Source organism: Rhinolophus hipposideros (assembly GCF_964194185.1).
Source record: "Rhinolophus hipposideros genome assembly, chromosome: 18".
Classification (NCBI taxonomy): domain Eukaryota; kingdom Metazoa; phylum Chordata; class Mammalia; order Chiroptera; family Rhinolophidae; genus Rhinolophus; species Rhinolophus hipposideros.
Genome location: NC_138064.1, coordinates 31817378 through 31842482, shown reverse-complemented (window position 1 = coordinate 31842482; position 25105 = coordinate 31817378). Strand labels below are relative to the sequence as shown.

Below are 25105 nucleotides of genomic sequence, written 5' to 3'. Positions count from 1 at the left end.
CCAGCCCAACTTACCCTTCTGTGGAACACAGTTTGAAAATAACTGATCAAAATTAATCTATACCCCATCATTTCTTCTCTACCTTCCATTTTTCTCTCTTATGATACACTGCTGAAAGTTTCCTTCCTTCCTTTCTTCCCTTCCCTTCCCTTCCCTTCCCTTTCCCTTCCCTTCCCTACCTTGTTTCTTTCTACCCTCCCTTCCCTCCTTTTTTTTTTTTTTTTCTTTACATAGCAATAGGCTTGGCTAGGTTTGAAGAGAAATGATTGGTTGGGAAAGCGCCACACATAAACTAGAAGGAATCTGGAGAAGCTGTATGAGAAAGCAACTGTGTGCATTACATTAGTTTGGGGATTTAGAAGTATCTGCACTGCGTGTCCCAAGTGGTTAAGTTTGAGCGATGTACATGCACTCCTTACAACTTCAACTGAAACTTAGATGAGTTATATAAAAGTACCTGGGTGTGCAAAATGGTGCTCAACGAAAAATATGTGGAGATTAAACTTCCCCAGAGTCTCCAAGGTATATGGGCACAGAGCTCTGTTTTTGTGGTGGCCTCAATTCATAGCTACATGTAAGCCTGTGAGTGTTAGTGTTCACATATATGTAAGATAGGCATATTTGAAGTGTATATTCCATTTAAAAGTTGAAGGGAAGTACCCCAATAAGAGCACTGCTTCCAGAATACTGGAAAAATGCCTATAACTAACTCTGCTGTAGTTAAGAAGCAGAGAACACAGTAAGGAAATATAACCATTTCCATCTTTAGTGAAAGCAAGCTGCTAAAGGCAATTATATAGGAAAGTGGGTGCTGACATCAAATAGAAGTCCTATAATCCTTTAAAGAAAGGACCTTTGTAAAATCATAAAATTATGTAGAATAATTAAGTTATTAATGGACAAACGGAACGATTATTATGTGTAAATTGCGTTACGTAGAAAAAAGATTTAAGAAAACTAATTCTCTAAATTATTAGCATCAATTATTTTCTAATTTTACTACCATTAATTACATGCATTTAAATAGAAAATTATGTAAATTAGTCATTGCACAAATTTCATTCTTTAAGAAAGCAAAGCTAATAACTTGCAAATTAATAAATAAGTGATTTAGGGGGAGCATGCAATTATTTATTATTTGTACAACTGTTTTAAGGTAATTTGACATTCTTGGACATCCTGTAGAGTAATTCTATGAGCAAGGTTAATGATTATCCACCCATTAAACTCCTATTTGCTTGAAGACTCAAAAGCAAAGAAAGGTTAAGTGATTTGTATAAAGCCACAGAATCTATGCCAGAGTTGAAAATAAATGACAGTTTCGTGATATGGAATACAAAATACTTCTCTTTTGAATTAACATGGAATCATTTAACAACAAAACAGTAATATATTTTTGAAATTTCCCAATTATTTCAGCAAAATTGACATTGCCCAAACCTTGCTGATTTGGACCTTATAACTTTTACTAAGGCATCAGGCCATTATTTGGATTAAAGAAGGGAGAACACAAAGAAATTGGAATCACCATAATTTTACATTTCAAAACCAAATTTTCACTAAAATCAATGCATAAAGGAGAAAGGAGACATTCATTTCTTTTCATTTTCCCCCTGCCTGTATAAAGCCAAAAGCAAGCCTGCCATAGCTTTAAAACGATGCAGTACAAACTTATATAAACAAAATCTATCAAAGAGATATTGCATCTATTGCTTTTAGTGTATACTTACGGAATTAAAAAAAAAAAAAGTCAATAGATCTGAAATATCCTTGGCTGGTTGATACTTCTTGTCAACAGGAAATCATTATCTTGGTCCCCTGAAACATTCTTTTCAACTGATATTAACTTTTATTGAAACCTAATTTTTTATTTATGGAATTTTATCATAAAGTTAGTTCTCATTATTACCAAAGGGAAGACAAATGGAAAAATACTTCAGATAAAAGCTAAAATGATTAGTGGCTAAATATCTTTAATTAGAAGACTTAATTCTACTTTTAAACTTGTTAATTTGCAAAAGATTAAGCACACCTGACCTCCTGCTTTGAAGGAGACCCAATTACTCTGGATTATGTATTACGTTTTACGTAATCCATATGGAAAATTTTTGTATATCCAATTAAAATCTTCCTAGAAAATGTTGGGACACTTCCTTCTATTAATCATTACATTCAATACTGTATGAAGATGCCTCTCACTCAGGAAAAAGACTGATATTAATGTTGGTATAAGAAAAGAATAATGAGGAGGCACATCTATCCCCTAAAAGGACACATAATACATTACCAATTTAAGAATAGATTATTTTCTAGAATATCGAATGTTTGGCATCCTCCAGTCAATGCCTGCCATAAAATTGCAAAATGAGTGCAATTTCCCAGTGGTTTTTAGCTTTTCAAGGATTAGCATTTCTCTGTCCCATTCAGACACTGCTTCTAATCAGCACTTATCTCTCATCTCTCCCTGTCATTCTCCTCAGGCAGTTTAAGGAGCTGTGCAAAGTCTACAGGCTGATAGCATAAACCCACTAAGAGCCCCTACACTCTAGATAATATGGGGGACTGCCCCCTTTCACACTTTTCTTTCTGCACATACCCCCTCGGGGGAATTAGGGGAGACTGTTCTTTTAAAACTTTACTTGGTGTAAGTGTGAATAACAGCCTCCACCCACAACTGAAATACCAGAAACAGCAATCTGGCTTTCTGAATTCGAAAACCTGGGTCCTTTAAGTGTTTAAATCAAGGATTCTCAACTGTTCTTTTTGCTCCACCATAACAGACATGTTCACGAGATTCCAAATCCCCAAAAGGACGGTCTGAAGTCTGTACTATTAAGAACTCTACAGCTGAGGGGGACCTGCAACTTGGTTTGGGAACGACCAGGCTAGACTATCTCTCAGCATTCCTTTTAGGACCTAAAATTCCATGACTCAGCATTTGATTTTCTTAATTTAAATCATTATAAAGCTTTATTTTTGAGGAACATCAGTCAAATCTGCAATATATCTTTGGTCAAAGGCATAATCACAACAATGATTCTTTGGGCAAAGCAACTTGTAAAAATGGCTTTATAATGTGAATTCCAGCAATGAATTGTCATGATTCAGGGCACTGGCTATGGAGGAAAAAATTCTTCTTACTATTAATGGTAACATTTATCCACTGAGCTACAAAGATAAGTGATTAAATACAGATGCAGAAATCCTTGGTATACTAAGAGATGGTGCGGGGGGCATTCTACAGAATAATTGGCTAGTGCTTTTCAAGACTTTCAAGGTCACGGGAAACAAGGAAGGTCTAAGACACTGCCCAAACCAGAGAAATCTAAGAGACATACCAACTATTGTGCCCTAGACAGAATCTAGAACAGAAAAAGGACATTAGGAGAGAAACTAGTAAAATCAGGGATGAGGGGGAGGAGTCTTAAGCATGGCTAATATTAAAGCACCAATGTTGGTTTCTTAGTTGTAACAAATGAAATAAAATACTGTAAGAGGGATATCTGGGAACTCTCTGTAGTATCTTTGCAACTTTTCTGTACCTCAAAAATCATTTCAAAATAAAAAGTTTATTAAACAATAAATATGCTAGCAAAGATCAAATTCCATTTATCTTACATTTCTATACCAGACGGTAATTTCAACAGCCTATTTATATTGTCTATATAATCTGAAAAGTAGAAGGAACACTGTAAAAATGAAATCGCTCCTTTCTGAGCATGTGCTCCATCTCCAGCTTCTCTTTCCACTATTTGTTCAGTCACCTTGCTTGTAACCTGGATCAGAGATCCTTCTGACCTTCTGAGGTCAATGACCACATTATCTAGCCCTGACTTGATCAAGATAGGTAAATAATCTAATCTCAGTTTTGACCTTAGATTTAGCTTTGTCTCTTATCCCTGTCTCAATTTTATCGTCTGCAAATGATTAAACACTTATTTGTTGCTGTCTAATTTATGGTGCCAGTCTGGATTCCTATGAGGCATCCTACCAAAAAATCAAAAACAAAAACATTACTATGTAATCGACAAATAACTCTGACAACCCCTCATTACATAACTGTTACAAGTTCTTGATACCTCACACTGTTATGAGGTTCTCTATACCTCTTGGGTCAACTTGTTTAAATGACTTAAATTAATTTCTATACGGCTTTGAATGTTCTTGAGTCTTGCTTGTAAGTCAACATAAATGTTCAGCCACATCCTTATGCTTGAGTATTTCTGGTATTGAGTCTGAAGAATACAACATCCTGTGGCTAGCCAAATTATTTATGAATGATAAATTCAGTAGTTACTATGAATATGCGAAGATGAAATGCATGCCCTTTTAAGAAGGATTAATTAATAAATCCCAGGCAGCATTATCCAAGCATATACTCAATTATCAAGTGCTATAATTCCTCATCAAATATCTCATTTTAATGTGGAGAATTCAGTTCAACCCAATGAGCAAAATATTTATATTTGTGTGTACTTGGTGCCAAAATAGAACTTTGAAAACAGGGCTACACTTTTAAGGTAAGACGTAAAAGCCGAATTTGCGTAAAGGACAGTTGTGACGAACCCAATACAATAAATTCCCTATTATCTGGCATGGTTGGAAAATGAGGTTAATCACATATTCTGGCTTATAGGGAATTACCACAGAGACCGTGAACATTTTATCCATTTCCAAGAGTAAAAAAAAGATAATATACACTCAACACTGAAACTACACCGAATGTAATTTAATTTTCTTCCGATGAGTCAGACGCACTTGAAGATCTCGCAGTGCCTCAGAATAACCATTGTGAACATCATCAATTCTCTATGTACCCTATTTATACAGAAGTACTAGTTAATGGAGTTTTTCCATTAGAAGAAACCTGAATTATATAGGAAGGCTCTCTGGACTTAAAAATACATATATGGTCAAATTGTTGCAAGTTCAATAAAATAACCTATATCTCATTTACAAATAGAGAGACCTGATCAACATAATGACACTCTTGATGGGGTTATGGAAGGACCAGGAAGATGCATTTGGTTGTAAACTAGATAGGAAATTTTATTTTGCTTGTATATTAGTAGAAACATGGAAAAATCTTAACCACAGGGAATCAAAATAATTTTTAAGGAATTTTTCTTATGTTCCATACATATGGTTAGAAGACATATCTAAAAAATAGTACAGCCTTTTCCCCTCCCTTAAACTTCACCAGCAATAGAATTTTACTGATTTATCAACATATTCAAGTTCCCCCACTCATTATAATGAACATATTTCTATGCTAAAATTTGATAGTATCGTTATTTTTGCAATAGTAGCATTTCCTGAACTGTCTTCTTTAGTTACACCTTCTGACCTTTACCATGGATTTACAAAGCATATCAACACACTAAAGGTTCTGAGAACTCTTCTAGCTGAAAACAACCAAAAAACAAGGAAACAAACATATTCCTCAAGTATATCTGACCATTTCATTTTGAAGAATATATATCAACATTTCACTAGCATTCTTGGGTAAATAATATAAGAAATGGAAGGCTTAAAGAATGCTTTAATTCTTTTCATTTTGAAGAATGATAGGCTGTTCATAATTTTCATGTAAAAAAGGCAGGAGAGATTGCTAAATTGTGAACTATTACAATACTCTTGAAATTTTATTCATTTTTCTCATCAGTATCTAATTCTGGTAAAGATGGTGTTATAATGACCCACTAACTATCAGAGAACATAGAAATCTATCCCTTCTATTCAGTACAACTACACTTTGTGAGATTTTAATATTTACATCCCTGAGAGAATATTAATGTTTCCAAAACTCAAAAATTTAAATTATGCAATTTTCCCCACTGTTAAAGGGACTAAAATCAATTACACACACACATGCACACATAAACACAAACCTTGGCCTACGCAACACTAAGTAAATGATGTTAGAGAACTTCGGGAAAATATAATACTTCCAGGTTTCCAAAGTATTTTGCACAAATTTACTGAGTCTGACTCTGACTATCTATACTACTCATAATAATTATTATTTGATCTTCAAATTACCAAATGCTTTTTGCATGGTTACAAAATAAGCATCATAATGGGAATATGTTTGCATCCAGTATGGTTCCCAGATAAAAATAACCAGTAAGAGGCTACTTTTATATTATATCCTAAGGTTTATGTGTGTGGGGGGAGGGTACTTTTTCTGTATATCCATTCTATTTACAAAAGTGAAAAAGAGGGGGGCTCTCAAAAGCAAACTTGTGACTTCCTTGGGGAAACTGAACTTAATCCATTTTAACATATAGTTAAAAAAAAGAAAAAAAAGAGCCATGTTCTTAAAAATAAATGACAGTTTTACCTATACTACCCGATATCAAAGTTTATCTAGGCACATAACATGGGTTCTCAAGAGCAACTGAGATATTTCCTCAACCCCTCTCTCTTCCATACCTACCCGTTGACAAAGGCTTCTTCCAGGCTTTCTGACTATAGTTTGTCTAGCACGACAGAGAAGGTTGGCACTAATAAACTGTGTTTATAGTCAAATTAGAATGACTCATTTTGGTATATAAGCAGATCACACACACACACAAACACAAAAACCCTAAAAATATTAAGCCTGAGGCCAAACAATTTAATAGGTCTATCGTAATAACATATAAAAATGTTAGCATAACCAAATAATTCAAATAGTAGCTCTAAAAATAATCAATTTGTCATGGTTTAGAATATGCTTCTCTTTTCACAATTAACTCATTCCTGAGCAAACACGTTAGTTTATTAGCGTATCAATTTCTTAAATATTAAGGTAAATGTCATCTTGTTTGGATTAGTAAAGGAAAAAAAAAAGCATTTCCTGAAAGTAATTCTGTTTATTTGGGTCAGTAAGTGGGGTTGGGATCTATACTATCCATGCCCTTTTGGTATTTTCTCTTTCAGTTATAAGCAAACAAATAAAAGCAACAATCATGAAAAGCTCTGGTCTTTATGGACATTAAGTAGATATAGCCATGCAAATAAATATTTCATGTGATACTTACTGCTGTGTTTGCATCAATGGCATATTAGTGCTCTCATAATTATCTGCGTTTAGAGGAGGTATGATTTCCCCAGTTACAGGGTGAAACACAGGAAGCGTGGACAAGGGCCATGCTATCTCTCTATTCTTGGACATGTCACGAAGTTCTTTGGTAGATTTCTGAATAGCACTATGATGGACCAGTTGGATGCTAGGTCAGAAAGAAATAAAACAACATGTATTTAAAATCATATATTAGCCCAATTTGAAAAAAAAATTGATTTTTTCTTTTTTCTTTTTTTTTTTTTAAGTAAGAAGACATTTTTGCCCTTTGGACATTCTACAAGTTATCTCACAAAAAGATACATTTCATATACTTTTAACATAGCAACACCGAAAATTATAAACTAATTTTAAATAAATGTGTCTCTCATTAAAGTAAGCTATAAAGCACTGTGTTACTATTACAGCCCTAAGTAACAAACTAACCTTCTATTTAATTTCTATGATTAAGATTAAACTACCAGAGCTTTTATATTGTTGCTTCTGATGGGGCATTTATAAATACTCACAGAAGTTTCATTTTATGGTAGGTTATTACTGTAGATTCAGGAAAACGTGTATGAAAGGTCTTTTCATCTGTTCTCTGGTTTATAGAAATGCAGATTGGGAAATTACATAATATAAATGGCAAGTTAATATTCTGAATCTGAAATTTTTTAGGTTTAGTTTTTATCTGTATAATCTTAGTTTTCAAACCCTTTTTATTTTTAGTTCCTACCCCTCTTAAATATCTATATTTAGAAAGCAGCTTTCACATTTATGAAATAAAATATGAAAGATGATGAATGAAAAAAAAGCATGACACACATGTATGAAGCATGGTGAGCAACTGAGAAGTGAAAAAAAAATGATGAAGAAAATAACAGGAAAGAAGACACTTACTCTGGTGTTTGCATGTTTCTCTTTTCCCTAGAAACAAAACAAAATTTATGAATTAAATAATAGCATTGATATTTGGAACATTAAGACTATATGCTGATGGGATCTTGCATGATGTGAAAATGCTGATATTGTTACTTTTAAATGCCACCAGGCAGCATTTGCCACCAGGTTTATGACATTACTTGGATGAGTACACGTACAGAAATGGAATACTGATGAGAAACATACAGAAAAAATGAAAAAAAAATGGAGATTAAGAATCAAGCTCTTGGAAATAAATTCTATGACATAATGAAATCAGGCTACATGTAAAAATGGAAGAATTTGTTACTTGCTGCTTTATTAATTTTTTATCCTTGGTTTTGTTACCCTGACTTCCAGATAACCTCAGGAAATTGTTTTAGTTGACACAGATGTCCTGAAAGTACTAACTATTCATGAAGACTCATTACTCAAGTTATACCCTTATTTTCATTAATTTACTAAGTTTATGTATCTACATATTTATTTTTTAAAAACATTTACATTGTGTCACCCTGGTTGACAGCAGACCAATTTCAAGAGGATTCTGACCATCACTTCTGATTAAACTGACAATTTTATTTAATTAAAGTGCAATTTAATTAAAGTGCAAATAGATTTCAAAGTCTCTGCTTACACAATGTCGCTTGTAGAACCAAAATATCTAGCCTCAATTATTGCTGGGACTGTTTTTGCCAGCATGAATTTACATCTAGCCTTAATAATTTTTGAATAAAATAATTATATCCCCTAACTCGATTTATTAGACTCAAAACTATTTTAAATTCATTTTGAAGGAATAAAGTACAGTAGTTCGACTTGAACACAGTTTCATTCATTTACAAAATATTTTATGAACTAAAGGAAACTTGGCTTTTAATGGAATCTTATAGGTTGTTATCTTAGTAGGCTCTGTAACTTTTTATTAGTGTTTTAAAGTACTCACACGCCTTCCCGTCGGCAACACATGATATAAGCAAGTATTAGAAAAAGGACCAATGCTACTGCCGAGGGCACAGCCAGTGTAATTAGGAAATCCGTGTAATAGTCTCTGCTTTTCAAAGAATCGGAAGGGGGTTTGTACTCTCCACCATCAGGTAAAATCCCCTCTCCACGAATCACTTCCTGATAGGTGGACACTTGCTTTGTTTTATCAACCTGATACAAAAGAAGACAATTACACATCAAATTAATAGCTGTAAACATTATGAGATTTTTAAGATCTAGACATAGGAAAACATTCTTTGATAAATTTCTATAAAGCAATTTTTTCCAATTATTTTATCACCTTGAACTTGCAATTATTAATGGGAGCTAGGAAGAAGTAATGAATAAAAGTAATAAAACTGAAGGCTTTATGTTGGTCTACTTTCTATGTCCTTCTCACAATATAGATACATACATACATGTATGTATATTTATATAATAAGTGTGTGTGTGTACTTGTTCTCTTCCACTTTCCTTTCTCCAAAGAAATCTTTCACACTACTACGTAAATGTCTTATTTCCTAGTGACAAACTTCTAGTGCAGATGTTAACAAACCATAAACTGGCTGATAATCAGGTATGCGGGTATGGTTTCCAAGGTTAGCAAAAATAAGAAAATAAAAAATGAGAGAATTTTTCAATGATTACAACCTTGATCTTTCTGCCATTCAGTTGGCAGAAATAGGTTTTAGAAAAGATAGTCTAAATAAGGAACATGTAACCCATCCAGTGCTATAGTTTTATGAAATTCTATCCCAGGATTAAGAAATGCTCATTTGTACTACATTAATTTACCTCCACATTAATTGAATTGCTTTCACTGAGTTGCATTTAATTATGTTAAGGGTTTTATTGAAGAACTACAAAAATAGACATGAAATTTGTTACTGCATTTTCTTCTCCCCCGAAAAAAGTTGGGGAAAATTATTTATGGCATTTCTCACTATCCTCTCCCCCAAAAAATTCCACTTGAAGAATTTTGTTAATATAGTGGTACTAAAAACTTTATTTTCTGCCAGGGAACTGATATTCTGCCTCCCTTAAGAGTGAGAATTAAATAACTGACGAATTTCCTCTTCTAATCCTGGACATTAGGAGGTTTGTTGTCAAACTTGATCTTGGGCTTTTTCTGTAAAATTTAGGCCCTGATTTTCTGTTTCTTTTATATTTTATTTATTATGTTTATTCATCGATTCTTTCACATAAGCCTCCTGAAATCTTCTGTGGTAAGATGTAACATATATACATAAATACATGTGAAATGAAAAATGAAAATTCCCAACCCTTCTGTTTATAAAGTCTTACCACAGAAACTAACATCTTCGTAAGTCATTTTTAAACCCTTAGAAATCAGATAATATTCTTAAACATAAACATTTTACAGCACAGCACAAGTAAAATGGCATTGTTAGGGCCCACCATCTACTATCTTTGGTTAGAGGTATCTATTTAAATTATGATGGCAGGCACCCAGCCTTTTGTACCTTGTATGACTAGCACCCTGACATTGAAATTTGTAAATTTTTAAATTTTTAAATTTCATTGTAAATTTGAAATTTGTAAATTCAAATTTATCTGTAATACATAAACCACGCCATCTTAATAATTTTCCTTGATTTAAGAAGGCAGAGAAAGAACACTATTTTCCTAAGACACAAGAGACATGAACAGAGGAGACCAGAGCCAAAGACCACAGGTGCTAAGAGCTTCAACGTGCGGAAGATGTTCTCCCCTACTGGATCCAGGAAAGTTGCCTGCAGTTGGTTCTCTAAGACGTGAAGTGACAGTTTGTTTATGTGTCAATAACTTTGTTCAAATGTCAACTTTAAACTTAGAATTCATTCAGTCACCACCAATCATCAAGAGTTGACAGAAGTTAAATCTAAAGGTCACTAAAGTAATAAAACAACATTCCCGTCTTCCAGAAAGCAGGATCAAACAATATAAATTTTACATAAAACATTTTATATATAAAACCTGACTTATTTTCCTAAGTCTTTTAGCATGGTAATTAAAAAGTGGTTTAGAAAAGAAATATTTAGTATTTATGGGGCTGTGGGTAAGACTCTGACTTTTCCTCACTTGGAGTTGTTTCTTATCCCTTCAACTCGCCTTACAACTTGAGTTTCTAGGACACTGAATCATAGCACAATATTGCTTTACATTCAGATCTATCATTGTTCTCTGGCCTCTCCTTCCAAAGTGGGGTAGTGGCAGCATATTTGAGACTTTCTACACATGTCACACTGACTCCATAATCTATCCTGGTTTAGCAGCCACCTGGAGTCCAGGGTGAGCATTTGGACCACCTGCCAAGCTAATCCAGCCCGGCAACCAATCAAGGGTAAATTGAAAACAAAAGTGGAGATACTCTTTCCTAAATGGATGCACTGCCCATGAGCTTGCCAAGTCCTTCAAGTCAAGGAAAGTCAATTTCAGTGAATAAAGTAAACCCAGGATTTGTTCCGAAAAGCAATCCAGATTTCAGTCAAATGTTATCTCCAGTCACATCACTTCTAATTACATTTGCAAAAACAAAATATAATTAAAACTCACCAATGAAATTTTGCACCAGTCAATGTAAAATTGAGTACGAAATTTTTTATCACATGTTATTACAGGCTCCATTTCTTGACTGCATCTCAATTGATTCTGTGGATTTTCAACTTCTCGTAAACAAGAAGAAAACGGAACATCTGCACCAACCATGACATAAACGCTGCAAAAATGTGAAACTCTCAGGTTATCCTTTAAGAAAATTGAAAACGCTGAAAAACAATCTACCCTGAAAGCAGGATTTATCCTTTTGAATTGAGGGATTATCTAGAATCATCCATAAGGTAGGGGCATGGGCTTTAAAGGCAGTGATTCATGTAGGGGCTTCCTTTCATTGTTTCCTTTTCCAACCAATATTTACTGAGTGCTTTGGTGCACAAGACACTCTCTTGATTATATGTTAATCTCTAAAATTTTTTTTCATCCTACTTATTTTAATTCAAAATAATTATGCATCCTATTCTGATTAGTATTTTGGTAGATTACTTGCATTTAAAAATTATTTTAAAATAACACTATTTCACTAAAATAATAATTATTAGTAATAAATCTTCACTTGAATTCATTTTAATAAGATTGTGAAATTACACCCCTGAAGGTATGAAGCTTTAGGCAGACTTAGCTATTTTACCGAGAGTTCTTTTTGTCAGTTTTTCTACCTCACAGACCCTTATTGTTAGATCCCTCATTACGAGGTCTCTAAATCATTTACCTAAGAAGTTACTATAAGAGAAAAACTATAGTTTGGTAAACATAGACTAGGCAAACAAAGTTAATTTTATTGGTGTGTATCTTAGCAATTGGGGAGAATAACTCTACTTAATTGGCCAATAGAGTTTCACAATAAAACAGAATACAACGGTAATAGTGTTTAAATAATAGTGTTTAAATAATAATTTTGGAGCGGGTTGAGAAGATAGAAATCTCATAAGTCTTTCAAAAAGAAAAGAGAAAACCAGGAAATTTATCTAAATTAAATATTATTTTTTTTCCTAATGCCAATGCTATAGCAACTTATAAAATAATATAAATATAAATATAAAAAAATAATATAAATAATAAATAATATAAATAATAAATAATATAAATATAAATATAAATATAAAAAATTAAAGTTTAGCTGTCTTCCTTGCAAAAATTGACAAACTGATCTTAAATTTCACATCGAAATTCAAGGGACCCAAAATAGCCCCAAAAAATCTTGAAAAAGAAAATGTTGGAAGACTCACAATTGCCAATTTCAAAACTTACTACAAAGCAATAGTAATTAAGACAATGTGGTACACGTACCAGCATAAGGATAGACGTGTAGGAATAGAATTAAGAGTCCAGAAATAGACTCTCACATTTAGTAAACTGATTTTTGTTACAGGTGCCAAGACAATTCAACAAGGGAAAGAACAGTCTTTACAGCAAATGGTACTAGAACAAACAGATATCTACAGGCAAAGTATAAAGTTCTATCCCTACCTCACACCACATAAAACAGTAACTCAAAACTGATCAAAGACTTAAATATAAGAGCTAAATCTATTAAACTCTGAGAAGAAAACAGGCATAAATTTTGGTGACTTTGGATTAGGCAATGGTTTCTTAGATATGTTACCAAAAGTTACAGCAATAACTGAAAACAAAAATAAAAAGATAAACTGGACTTTATCAAAATTAAAAACTTTGTGCTTCTAAGGACACCAACAAGAAAATGAAAAGGAAATCCACAGAATGGGAGAAAACATTTGCAAATCATATATTTAATAAGGGACTTGTATCTACAATATGTAAAGGACACTTACAACTCAATAACAAAACACAAATAATCCAACTTGAAATGGCAAAGGACATGAATAGACATTTCTCCAAAAATATACAATGTCCAATAAGTGCATGAAAAATACTCAATATCATTAGCCATCAGCAAAATAGAAATCAAAACCACAGTGAGATACTACTTCACACCCATTATAATAAAAAAACCCCAACAGATAATAGGAAGTGCTGTGGAGGATCTGAAGAAATTGAAACTCTCCTCTGCAGAAATAAAATGAATATTTCTTACACCTGTTATAAATCCTCTTGCTTTAACATGATATTGATTTGCATTTATAATTAGTAAGATTTTAAATTAATTCAGTTCAAGATAATATAAATGGCATAAGCATAAGTTTTTGGTGCTCTGAAGTTTTATTTTTTTCTCAAATTATAAAAACAACGTAAAACATTACATAAAACTTGGGATATAAAAACAGAATTAACATTACCAAGATAATTATTTTCATTTTCCAATGTACCGTGCAGAACATTTTTCAAATGCATATATTTTAACCTAATTGTAATTATCTCTAAAATACAATTTTGTATACTACTTTTCACTTAATGCATTATAAGCATTTTCCATATTGTAAGTCTTTGTAATTATAGTTTTACGTCAATATAATTTTTTAAGTGCACATGATTTATTCAACAATTATTTCAGAGTTGGACATGTAAGTTGCTTCTAATTTTTTGATGTTATAAATAATATCGCAAAGACTATCTCTGCATATTCTTTAATGTTACTATCTTAGAAGAGATATCTAGAAGTGAAAACATTTTTTCTGACAGTTGACACATACTGCCAAGTTACTTTCATCTCTACTTGGATGATCCGTAAGCTTCACCAACTTAATACTTCACAAACTTAATACGTTCTGAACTGAGCTCATCATCACCCCACCCTACCTCCTCCACCTGTTCCTCCTTCTAGCTTCTTCTCTCTCACTGACTGGCATGGTCAGATGCTCAAGCACCATCATCTTTGACTCCTGTCCTCCTTCCCGTAGTCAATTCATCATCAGTCTCTGACATTTACCCTGAAAGAACTCTCATACACACCTGTCCACTTCGTTCCATCCCACTGCTACAACCCTAGCTCTAGTCACCTTCACTTTTCACAGGGAGTGAAGCAACTGACTCTTAATGGTTTTCCTTGAACCCAGTCTTTTACACGGTCCTCAGGGAGGTTATGTGCAGAATAAATGAATGCATATAAAGCATTATACCAGTTTAAAAACACAAGCAATTGTATATTTGAAAATTGCTATGAGAGTAGATCTTAAAAGTTTTCATTACAAGACAATACTGTGTAACAATCCGAGGGGATGGATGTTAACTGAATTTACTGTGGTGATCATTTTGCAATATATACATACATCAATTATTATGTTATATACCTTAAACTTATGATAGCTCCATAAAACCAGGAAGACGAGTAAGTTCATAAATAAAATGCAAACAGACTACATGTGTGATGCTCAAGAAAAGTAGATATTGGATTTACCTAGTTTAAAAAATGTATATTTATTGTTCTTTTATAGAACCAGTAAGTTTCAACATGTGGGTTTTCTAAAAAATAATTTTGTATGAGGCCATGTATATGAGGTCGGACAATTAAGTTTGTGAACTCATCCCAGAAAAAGTGCTACATATCTCACTGCTGAATATCACTATGGTCACCTTCGAAGTACTCCCCTTGGGAAGCTATGCACTGAGACCAGCGCCTAGTCCACCCTTCAAAGCAATTTTGGAACTCTTTTTCTGGAATGGCCATCAGAGCTGTTGTCGTATTACCCTTGATGTCCTGAATGTCATCAAAATGTCTTCCTTTCAATATTTCCTTTATCTTCGGGTAGAGAAAGAAGTCATTAGGGGAAAGATTAGGTGAGTAGGTAGGGTGTTCCAATCCAGTTGTTTGTTTACTGGCTAAAAACCCCCTCACAAACAGAGCCATGTGAGCTGGTGCATTGTCGTGATGCAAGAGCCATGAATTGGTGGTGAAAAGTTCAGGTAATTTTCGTCTAACTTTTTCATGCAGCCTTTTCAGCACTTCCAAATAGTAAACTTGGTTAACTGTCCATTGGTACAAATTCACAAGGAATAACCCCTCTGATATCAAAACAGGTTAGCAACATCGTTGCAACAAGTTTGCACACTTAATTGTCCAACCTCATAACAATAACTGGGCTTTGCATGCTAAAATTACATTTTTCATAATCTGTTTTCCTTTCAGCTAGCTTTTTGATATGCAGAAATTAAAATTTTTTATGAAATGAAATAAAGCTGACCTTTATCTTTATGAACTTAGCAATATATTTTCAAACTTTCAAATGTGTGTAAACAGATGAGATGGGAACACATTATCAAGAACTAAGGCTGTCAAGCAATGTTAAAACATGGCGTCTCAGAACCTTAGGAACTGGTAAATACTAGATAGAACTTGTCCTTTATGAAGGCTTTTTTCTTCCAATTTGAACAAGTCAATTGCCCTTGAAGTAGAACATAGTTACTTAGCCTTTTACACATACACACTGAAGAACTGAGAGAAGGGTAAAAAATTTAAGTCAAAGCTGCCTTTTTCAACAACAGTCAGATCAATGGAACTAGTGATTGTATTTTTAACCTAATTGTCCAAGTAATTAATGTATTTCATTCTTTACCTTGTATATAGGAGAGAACAAACAGTATAAAGAATTTGTCCACCTATGACATGTTACCTGAGAACAAGAGCTCGTAAAAGAAAATTCACCATACCTGGCTCTATCCCCTTCCCTCCTTCTTTGTTCTGTGCATATGTGCAATCAGTCAGTCAATCAAAAAATACGATGAAAATTAAAGATAAGGAAAACTAAATAAAAGATCTACTACAGAATAGAAATAAAGAATAAAGGACACTTCTAGGCTCTCATCTTATTGATTGCTTCGTCCTCTCTGTCGAAAAAAAAATGAATTAGCAGAAGAAGGACGTACAGGCTTGGATCCTTCTGATTTGGGGCGAGTTTCCTGCTTACAGGAAGGAGACATTTGGGTTTGGCCTATTCTTTCATGAGGTGGGCTTCGCAGGCGCACCTGCTAAAATGAAAACTTTAGTATAAGCCATTTTCTGCAAAGGGCCTTCATGCTTCAGGATAAAATCCCAACACTTTCTCCTGGTGCACAAGGCCTTACGTGGTCTGGGCTTTGCCTCCTTGGTAACCATCACTTCTGGATACCTGTTCCCCCCATTTCCACACAAAGCAGGTTCCAAAATTTACCAGGCTTTCTCCTACATAAAGGCTTTTGTTCAACCAATTCCCTCTGCCTTCCGAGCAGGCGAATTTGTATTCATATTTTAAAATCAGATGAGGCGTCACCTCTTCTATGGACCCTTTCCAGGTAAGCACTGACATGGGAACCATGCCACGTACCACACTGGGTTTGTTTGTTTTGTTTTGTTTTTTAATAATCTGATTACTTGCCTGGTCCCTAACAAACTGTGAGCATAGATTATATGTTTAAAATCAATGTATGCCAGAGTTTAATAGACCATTCCCTCATAAAAATACTAGTAAATGCTAAATTATGAAAGAAAAAGATGAATATATGCATAGAATTTAGAAGGATAGATACTGGACATCTAGTTGTATTGATTTCACTTAATGGCATACTTATAAAAATGGACTTATGTGGGTCTCCAATATTTATTAAAAGCTTTTTTTCAAAAATTCCTGTCATGTCACCATCATTCTAAAAAAGAAAGGATATGTGCCCCAAAATTATAGGAGGCACATTAATTAAGAATAAAGGACAATCTTGTAATTCACCAAGCATGGGGACAAATTCAGCAGAGACCACAGACTGGCCCAGGATTGTGACCTTGTATCAGAGCAGCATTTGGCAGCCGCTGACTTACATTCTCTTCTTCAAGTGTAACTTCTCACTGAAGCCTTTGTCAGGCAAAAAGCAGACAATTAATTGGAGGGAGCACTTTGTGAGATCGTCTACAGAATAAACTAGACTTCTCTGTTGCTGACTGAGGCTAGATCCACATGCTTCAGTAACCAGAGGAAACAGTGGGAAGTCTGACAATCTCTTATGAAAAGTGAGTATATTCTTTAATCCTCACACCCCATCATTCCCTTCATAGCCACCATTTACACCACATCACTCACCCTGGGTTGGCAGCTATGCCATGCCTACAATGAAATATGAACCTGCTCCTCTGTCCACCGGCTTTATCCCAGGCTAAATGCATCCGTGAGTCCTTAGCCGCTGGATAGCTGTCAGGAGCAAAAGCAGCACCAAGACCAGACTCACAGAGAGCACAGTTGCCCTGGGGTTATGGGTCTGGCAAGTGAAAGGGAATCTTTCCAGGAGGCTCAGCCTTCCTTTGCAGGAGTTTACTCACTTTGAAATAAATCTTTATAATTGTTTTTTTTGTTAGATTTAGGAGCAGTTTGAAAGCTGTCAGTGAGTTCTGCAGAGATGGAAAAAATACACATCAAGAAGGATGAGAAAGTGGGATCCTGAGTGGGTCCTTGATCATTGACGTTTAATGGTGCTTTGGGCTGTAGAAGGGCAGTGGGTTTACTCTGAGGGTCTACATGAGAGCTGCCCTTAGTCACATGCTGTTTATTTGACTACATATAGCAAAGATGGAAGAATCTGCAGAATTGATTGTGGCTGCCATGAGGAATAAGAAATAATTTCATGGAGATTCTTTTTATTAAATCAGAGACTTATACCAAAATATAAAGCAGAATATATTTGTTAGGTGCTTAATTAATACTTCTGAAATGTTATGTACTCGTATTTAAGTAAAATTTTAGAAAAGAAAGGCATGCAATGCTTTTTCCTATCTCTGATCCTACCACGTGATCATTTCAATATTTCAGTTTTAAAAGGGATTTGTAGCCCATGTTATTTTCAAAAAAAAGTACAGAAGCAAAAAGTCTATTAAGTGAATTGTGAATTATGATATACACCATTAAAAGAAAAGGAAGGCACAAGAGATGAGTTAAATATTGGATTTATTTCTAAATTTAAGGCAATAGGATTAAAAAATATTTTTGTTACCATGACATTATATCACAACTAAAGAAAATATGCAAAAAATCATTCTCCGGGACAAATTTTCCTTCTGGAGTTATACTCAAAGAGGATCTTACTTTATTGGTACTCGTATAGGGAAATTGGAGTAATAGAGTTGGCATTGGGTTCAATTTATAGAAATGCTATTTTGAAAGACTTATCAGATGAGTACTTTGTAAAGGTTATGGCTTAACATTAAATTAAAACTCATGGAAAGCATGTCAAGTTGGGAAGGGATCTAAGACAACAGGGTCCAAATAAATGCCACAAGACTGACTCTCTCAAATATCTGATAGCACATGCCGCCCTCTAGCAGGTGTTGGGGGTCAGTCAGCTAATGACTGAATTCTCTGACAAGTACTTGAAGGACAAAAATTCTGTTCTTAATTTAGAGTCACATGCTCAGGCCCAGCCCTAGACGCAAAGATTCAGACTCTCTTGGGGGGAATCAGAGGCCAGGAACCTATCTATATTTTGAATAAAGCTCTATTGGCAATTCTCAAGCTGGACACAGTTAGGATACACTGTCTTAAGGTCAGGGTTTGGTTTAGAGAGTTATTTAGTTCAATTTAGTTTAGTTGTGTCTAAAAGTGCCTCTGTGGGTGACGCCTGCACTACCGAGGAGAGAAGGGGTGAGCCCAGAAGAAAGCACAGCTATGGAAGACTCTACCAATATCTGGTTTTCACATTGCTCCCTCCAACATCTTTGCTCGTGGTTTTAACAATCATTATGGAACACATTACTTTAACAAAGTGTTGAAAAGACTCCATATTCATAGAATGTTTTCAGGGAAGATACCTCTATTCGTCTCTTCCCATGGTTCTTCCGTAATTACTCAGAGAACCATGGTGTAACTCAAGAAAAAATTTAAGCCCTAGAATTATGTTTTCACATAGAAAGCCAACCAACAAATAGACAAGAGATAAAGCAACTATTTTACCCAAAGCAATTCTATGTCTGCTTTACTGACTTCAGAATCCATTCCTGTAACACACAAAGCACAATTTAATTCTGAAATTTGTAAGTTAGACTTTACAGCTCACTGCTTATTCCTTTGCCCCCTTTTGCCTAGCTATGTCTATGTCTTTTCCATTTCTATGTCTGTCTTTTTCCTTATTGCCTTAAATTTAATTATTATTAATCCAGGTGCTTTAGTTAATTCCATATATCATCTACACAAAGATATAATCAGGAATATAGATAATGGACGAGTTGAGAAGGGACATGCTGCACAAAATGTAATTCATTCCATATCTCATACGTTTATAGGACTGGGTGAAAAAAAAAATCTGCTTCGACCTACAGATTAGAAATTGAAGAGCAAAGTTTAGTTTGACATTGACATTTGACCCTTTGAATTTACCCAGGCATAAGGAGTGTTTCTTAACCTCTACAAGGGTATTAGTCACACTTCGTGTTTGTAAGCTTGAGAATAGACAAATCCTTTCAAATGCATTGTCTCGGTTAATCATTATTAACAACCCTGAGGGAGAGTAATCTCCTCATTGGAGCAAAAGAATAAGTTGAGGCACAGAGGAGTGCAGCATTTTGCTCAAGGTTACCCAGCTTGTGAGTGACAAGGCCAGGCTTTAGGAATCGGTTTCAAATCCACTCCAACCATCAGTCACCAACACATGGTGGAAAGAATGTTAAAGGCAAAGAAATAGTTTCCTAGAATAAAGTTACAGCAGTCTGCATGTCCTTCTGCAGCTGAGACCTGGAGCATCAATTTCCTTTGAAATTCCAGGCCCTAAATAATCAGCTTCTCTATGGAAGGTACAAAAGACTTAGTGCTGTAATTTACGATTGCTAATCCTGATCTACAATTAGATTTCACAGGACCAGGAACATCAGATATAAAAAACCATTAATGTAACCTCTTTGTCAATACTGAAAATTGCTAGTTTTTCATATCTTTACAATACCCATTTCTTATTAAAAAGAAAAATGCAATAGGTCATCTTCCATCTATAGTAAGTTGGATAAGATCACCATATTTAAAAATCCATATTTAAGGCAATGCGATAAAGATCTGCTTACCCCTCCTTCATGTCATTAATGGGAAGTGGAACCCTGCCGCCCCTGTCCAGGGCTGACGTGATGTTTATGGCGTTCAGACGCTCTGGCTGCCACACATTTTTCACAGCCCCAAGAAAGTCTCCGAGAACTTCGCTGGCCAACATTTCTTCTACATTCATATTTTTAATGAAGAATTCTGCTTGATACGGTAATGGGAAGTCTAATTTTCGTGAAAAAGGGGATGCACATATTTAATGAAGTAGTCTTTTGAAAGGGAAACAAAAGAACAATTCTAGATTCGGTGATTTCTGCCATAATCCAAGCTTTGGGAAAGAATGTTCACATTGACTTTAAGGCTTTCTGTGTAACAGAAGATGTAGCTAAAAACATAACATACATTTGACATAGAATTTTACCTACAATGTAAGCAAATCCAAGGGTACAGCAGGGCAATTTAGAATTATGGGATTTGGCTAAAATAGGAGAAAAAGAAAAGCCAAATCGGCTCCCAACATGCCAATGACCTGCTGGCCTCCTACCCCGGCAACACCCAGGTAAAAAGAGCACTCCCAGAACACTATATGGTAGGAATAACATGCTGTATTTGTAGAGTTTTAAAACTAACAGATCTTTTTCAAATACATCATCTCATTTAATCATTAAAACCCTTGAACGGAGGGGGAAGTTGAGGCACAGAGTCACGTCCTTTCCAAATAGAGAAGACATTACAAAGTCATCCGTTCTTGCTTGCGGGTTGTTGTTATGCGATTTAAAACATCATATATTTTAATTTGCAGTACAGTCATGAGTTACTGAACAGCGGTGGTATGTTCTAAGAAATGTGTCATTAAGCAATTTTGTCATTGTGCGACCCTCAGAGAGCACTCTTACACACATGGGTGGTCTAGCCTGCTACACACCTAGGCTACATGGTGGAGCCTTTTGCTCCTGGGCTACAAGCCTGTACAGCAGGTTACTGTACTGAGTAGGCGATTATAAATAATGGTAAGTATTTGTGTATATACATATAGAAAAGATACAGTAAAATAGAGTATAAAAGATTAAAAACTGTCCACCTGTATAGGGCCCTTACCATGCAAGGAGCTTGCAGGACTGGCAGCTGCTCTGAGTGAGTCAGTGAGTGAGTGTGAGTGAGTGTGAAGGCCTGGGACATGACTGCACACTACTGCGCTCCTTATAAACACTGTACACTGAGGCTACACTCAATTTATTTAAAAATAAATAGCGTAGCATTGTACTACATGTTACAATGGCTAGAGAACTTCTTCAGCTCTATTATAATCTTATAGGACCACGTTGTACACATGGCCCAAAATATTGTTCTGCACTGCATGACTACAGTACTGATATTTTGGGAGCATGCTAAAACATTACCTTTTACTAAAATAAAGGTTGATATTTTCAAGGAGAATTCTGAAATCATAACAATTTCACTATTTTGATGACTCTATAATTAAATATTCTAGACATTATATTTTAAATTAAATTATAATTTAAATTAAATGATATGACCCACTTCATATCGTTACAGATTTAATTAGCTTTTCCCCTCCCCAATAGCTCATCAATATTTCCCTCCCAAGGTTTCAAAATTAGTATTTTAAACCAACCCATTGTCCAATTCAGACTCTCAGTGTAAGAAACTCTAAATAAATACAATTCAGTTTCTCAGATGTTACTCTTGAATTACAAATCATCAATTCCCATATTCTAATTGTTCTATGAAGATAAAGAATAGGTTTCTGTTTTGTTTAATAATATGCCTCTAATGATAAAGGTTGCTTTCAAAAAAAAATACTATGAGGCAGGCCAAACTAAGGGATTGAGGTGAATTAGCACATTTCACACTCACAACCAGATGGTGAATAGGAACTTGAGTTCTTCTCCATGCTTTTGGAAGGAGAAGCTGATCTGTAGTGAGGCCCAGGAATTTACCATCATTTGAACTCGTATGATTTTTAGCTAAGCTAAAGGAGACTGTATATAAAATGTTCAACGAAATGCCCAGCATAGGGTAAGAACTTACAAAATATTAAACGTTAGCAATTATATATATATATATATATATATATATGGGTTGATTATCTGAATTCTTCCCTTAAAAGGAAAAGAAAAAGTTTCTGGACTATACACAGATTTAAAGTCCCCAGTAGTAATTATACTATGTGTACCCTCTCATTTATTTCATTAAAACATGTATCCGTAAAGTATTCCACTACTATTTAATAATTAAATAAAACTGTACAATAAATAACTGAAATCCTGATGACCTCATTTCTTACGAAGCCTCTTTAATATTAAAGGATATTTGATGCCAGAGGTGAAGTCAGGGAAGTCCAGCTTTACAGTTTTCAAGAGTTTTCTAGAGCGTGGTTTCCCTGCCTCAAGATTTGAGTGTTTCAAGGCCCTAATCACAGAAGTTTCTTTACTCATCTCTTACACTGTCATTTGTTCTTTTTATGGTTTTGTTATATTTGTTTGATGCATAGGCCATCTTCAATCTTCTAAAATATGATATATTTATTCTCTTTTATGTAGACAAGTTTCCTGCTTTATACAGATACATTTCCTGTTTCCTACAGATAAACAGTAGCTTAATCATACGATATTTTCCCCTATACCAAGAAACAGTCCTGTAGAAATATATCATGAAGAACGGTTTCTTGGCAATAAATAATGTTTATAAATAATGCCAAAGACAGTTTTTGTAGTATGCTAGGAGTCTATCCTCTATTAAGTTTCATTTTGTTTTTACTCCCACTTTTCTACAGAACCATGCACAACTTGTTTCTTATTATCAATGCTACTTTTTAAAGAACTGTTATTTGGCTTTTCCTAATCTATGGGACCCAACTTCGTGGCTCCTTTGCGAGACTGGCTGCTGCCACACCCCTCCGAGGTTCTGGGCTGTGCAGCTGCCTGCTGTCTAACCAGCCAGGCGTGGCCGCCAGGACTCCCAGAGATGAGTCACGGGAGCTTTCTAACTTTGGGGAAATCCCATGCCTGCTATATTTGGACATCACAGAGGCCAAGGGAACAACAGGCCAACAGATTGGTGGCAGGCCTCTGAGGCACTAAACCCAATTTAGAGAATCACTCTGTGTACTCTTCTTGGAGCTCCAGGCTGTGTGCGTCTACTGGACTAATTTCCCATTAGGCCGCTCAAAGCAGGAGACAGCTGGGCAAGGAGTCAGACTGAGTGTGCTTATCCTGATATTCAACTCCTGTTATTTCTTTTCCCAGCCTTATCTGGGAGAAACGGCATGTATGTAGATTTTGGTCAAAGATGCCCATATACATTCCATCTAGAACTGAAAGGATAAATGCATGTCATTTGGTGCACTGGTTTTCATAGTTGGGGGCCACTGAACCCTCTGAAAAAGGCAGTGAACAGCTCTGCCTGAAGTAAAAGTGGAGGCTTCCAAAACACATCTATTCCTCCTCCCTCAGCAACACACTTTCACAGCCCCCGACTTAGATAAACAGCCCCTAAAACCAACTTTCAAGCCTACAGTTGTGTAGCAATGTTCCACTAGTATGTGCTTGAACGTGGGTCCCCACATATTAATAACAGCTATCAGGGTAGCTGTGGACTCTGTATCCACAGGACTGAGACCAGACTTGAGAAGCAAGAGGGTCAAACTGCAGACCAGGCTGTCTTTCAACGTGTAGGGACTCCCATCCCGACAAAGGGTTTTGAGTCCCTCTGGGAGCACAATGGTGAGGTTAGAGGTCTAAGCCCACTGCAGTGTAACTACTACATATCTATATTGGTGAATTCCCTAGGAGAAAGGGAGCTTTGCAATTATTCTGCTCATTAAGGGTATTCCAATTCTATAGGGACTACATAGACAGGATGTAAGCATATAATTACGATTGGAGTCGAGAACAAAAGTCTCCTTCATCCAAACATGACTACGTATCAAAAGCCCTTGGGAATTGCAGAAACAGACAGGGAGTCTTCCATCCAGGCCCACAGAGCTGGCACTTGCACTTGCTTTTCATATATGAAGGTCATTTTCAATTTTAAACTAGCACATTTGTTGTATGCAGTTGATATCGCTAAAACACCTGGGGGAAAACTCATGTAAAGGTGTTCAAAAATCTTCAAGCAATCTCCGCAATTATGTATTGCATTATCAGGTCTACAGAAATTGCTTTCTTTTGTATAGTGTAAAGGAAATTTTTAACTCAGCTTTTATTGTATTATCATGAATCCCAAATCAGCACGTTCTGATCAAATGTTTTATGTGTGCTCATTTGTTTTTAATTACACTAATATATTGAAGACTTCCCCTTTCCAACATACACAGTTGTTTACTATTTTTTTTGGGGGGGAGGGAGTACCATGTTCATTCTTCTCCTGTTACTCTCATAAATGATATCTGGTAGAGAGGAGTATTCCATGACTTAACACATTTTAACTACAAAGTTTTTAATGGCATGTATTTTTCCCAATCAAATACCAAAATATTTGATAGCGTAATTCTTGGAATATTTCCTGTGTCCCTAAACTTCGAAATCCTTGGGAATCACTTATAATTTGAGCATATATAACTCTAAATTGCTGATGGACTCCAGTAATTACTGATGTGTGGTGAGCTATTCAGGAAGGAGACTGTGACCCAAATTAGTTTATTTCTGTCATTCAACAACTCTTTATCTTCACA

General features: G+C 35.1%; 1 protein-coding gene across 1 annotated transcript in view; it reads right to left on the bottom strand.

Moving 5' to 3' along the window:
- The window catches only part of SGCE (sarcoglycan epsilon), a gene marked incomplete at its 5' end in the record, with an annotated part of 63111 nt that overhangs the window by 5432 nt on the left and 32574 nt on the right, over positions 1 to 25105 (bottom strand). The window contains 5 exon segments of the mRNA XM_081080204.1: positions 7026 to 7214; positions 7949 to 7975; positions 8916 to 9127; positions 11513 to 11675; positions 20436 to 20634. Coding sequence (XP_080936330.1) covers positions 7026 to 7214; positions 7949 to 7975; positions 8916 to 9127; positions 11513 to 11675; positions 20436 to 20634 — 790 coding nt within the window.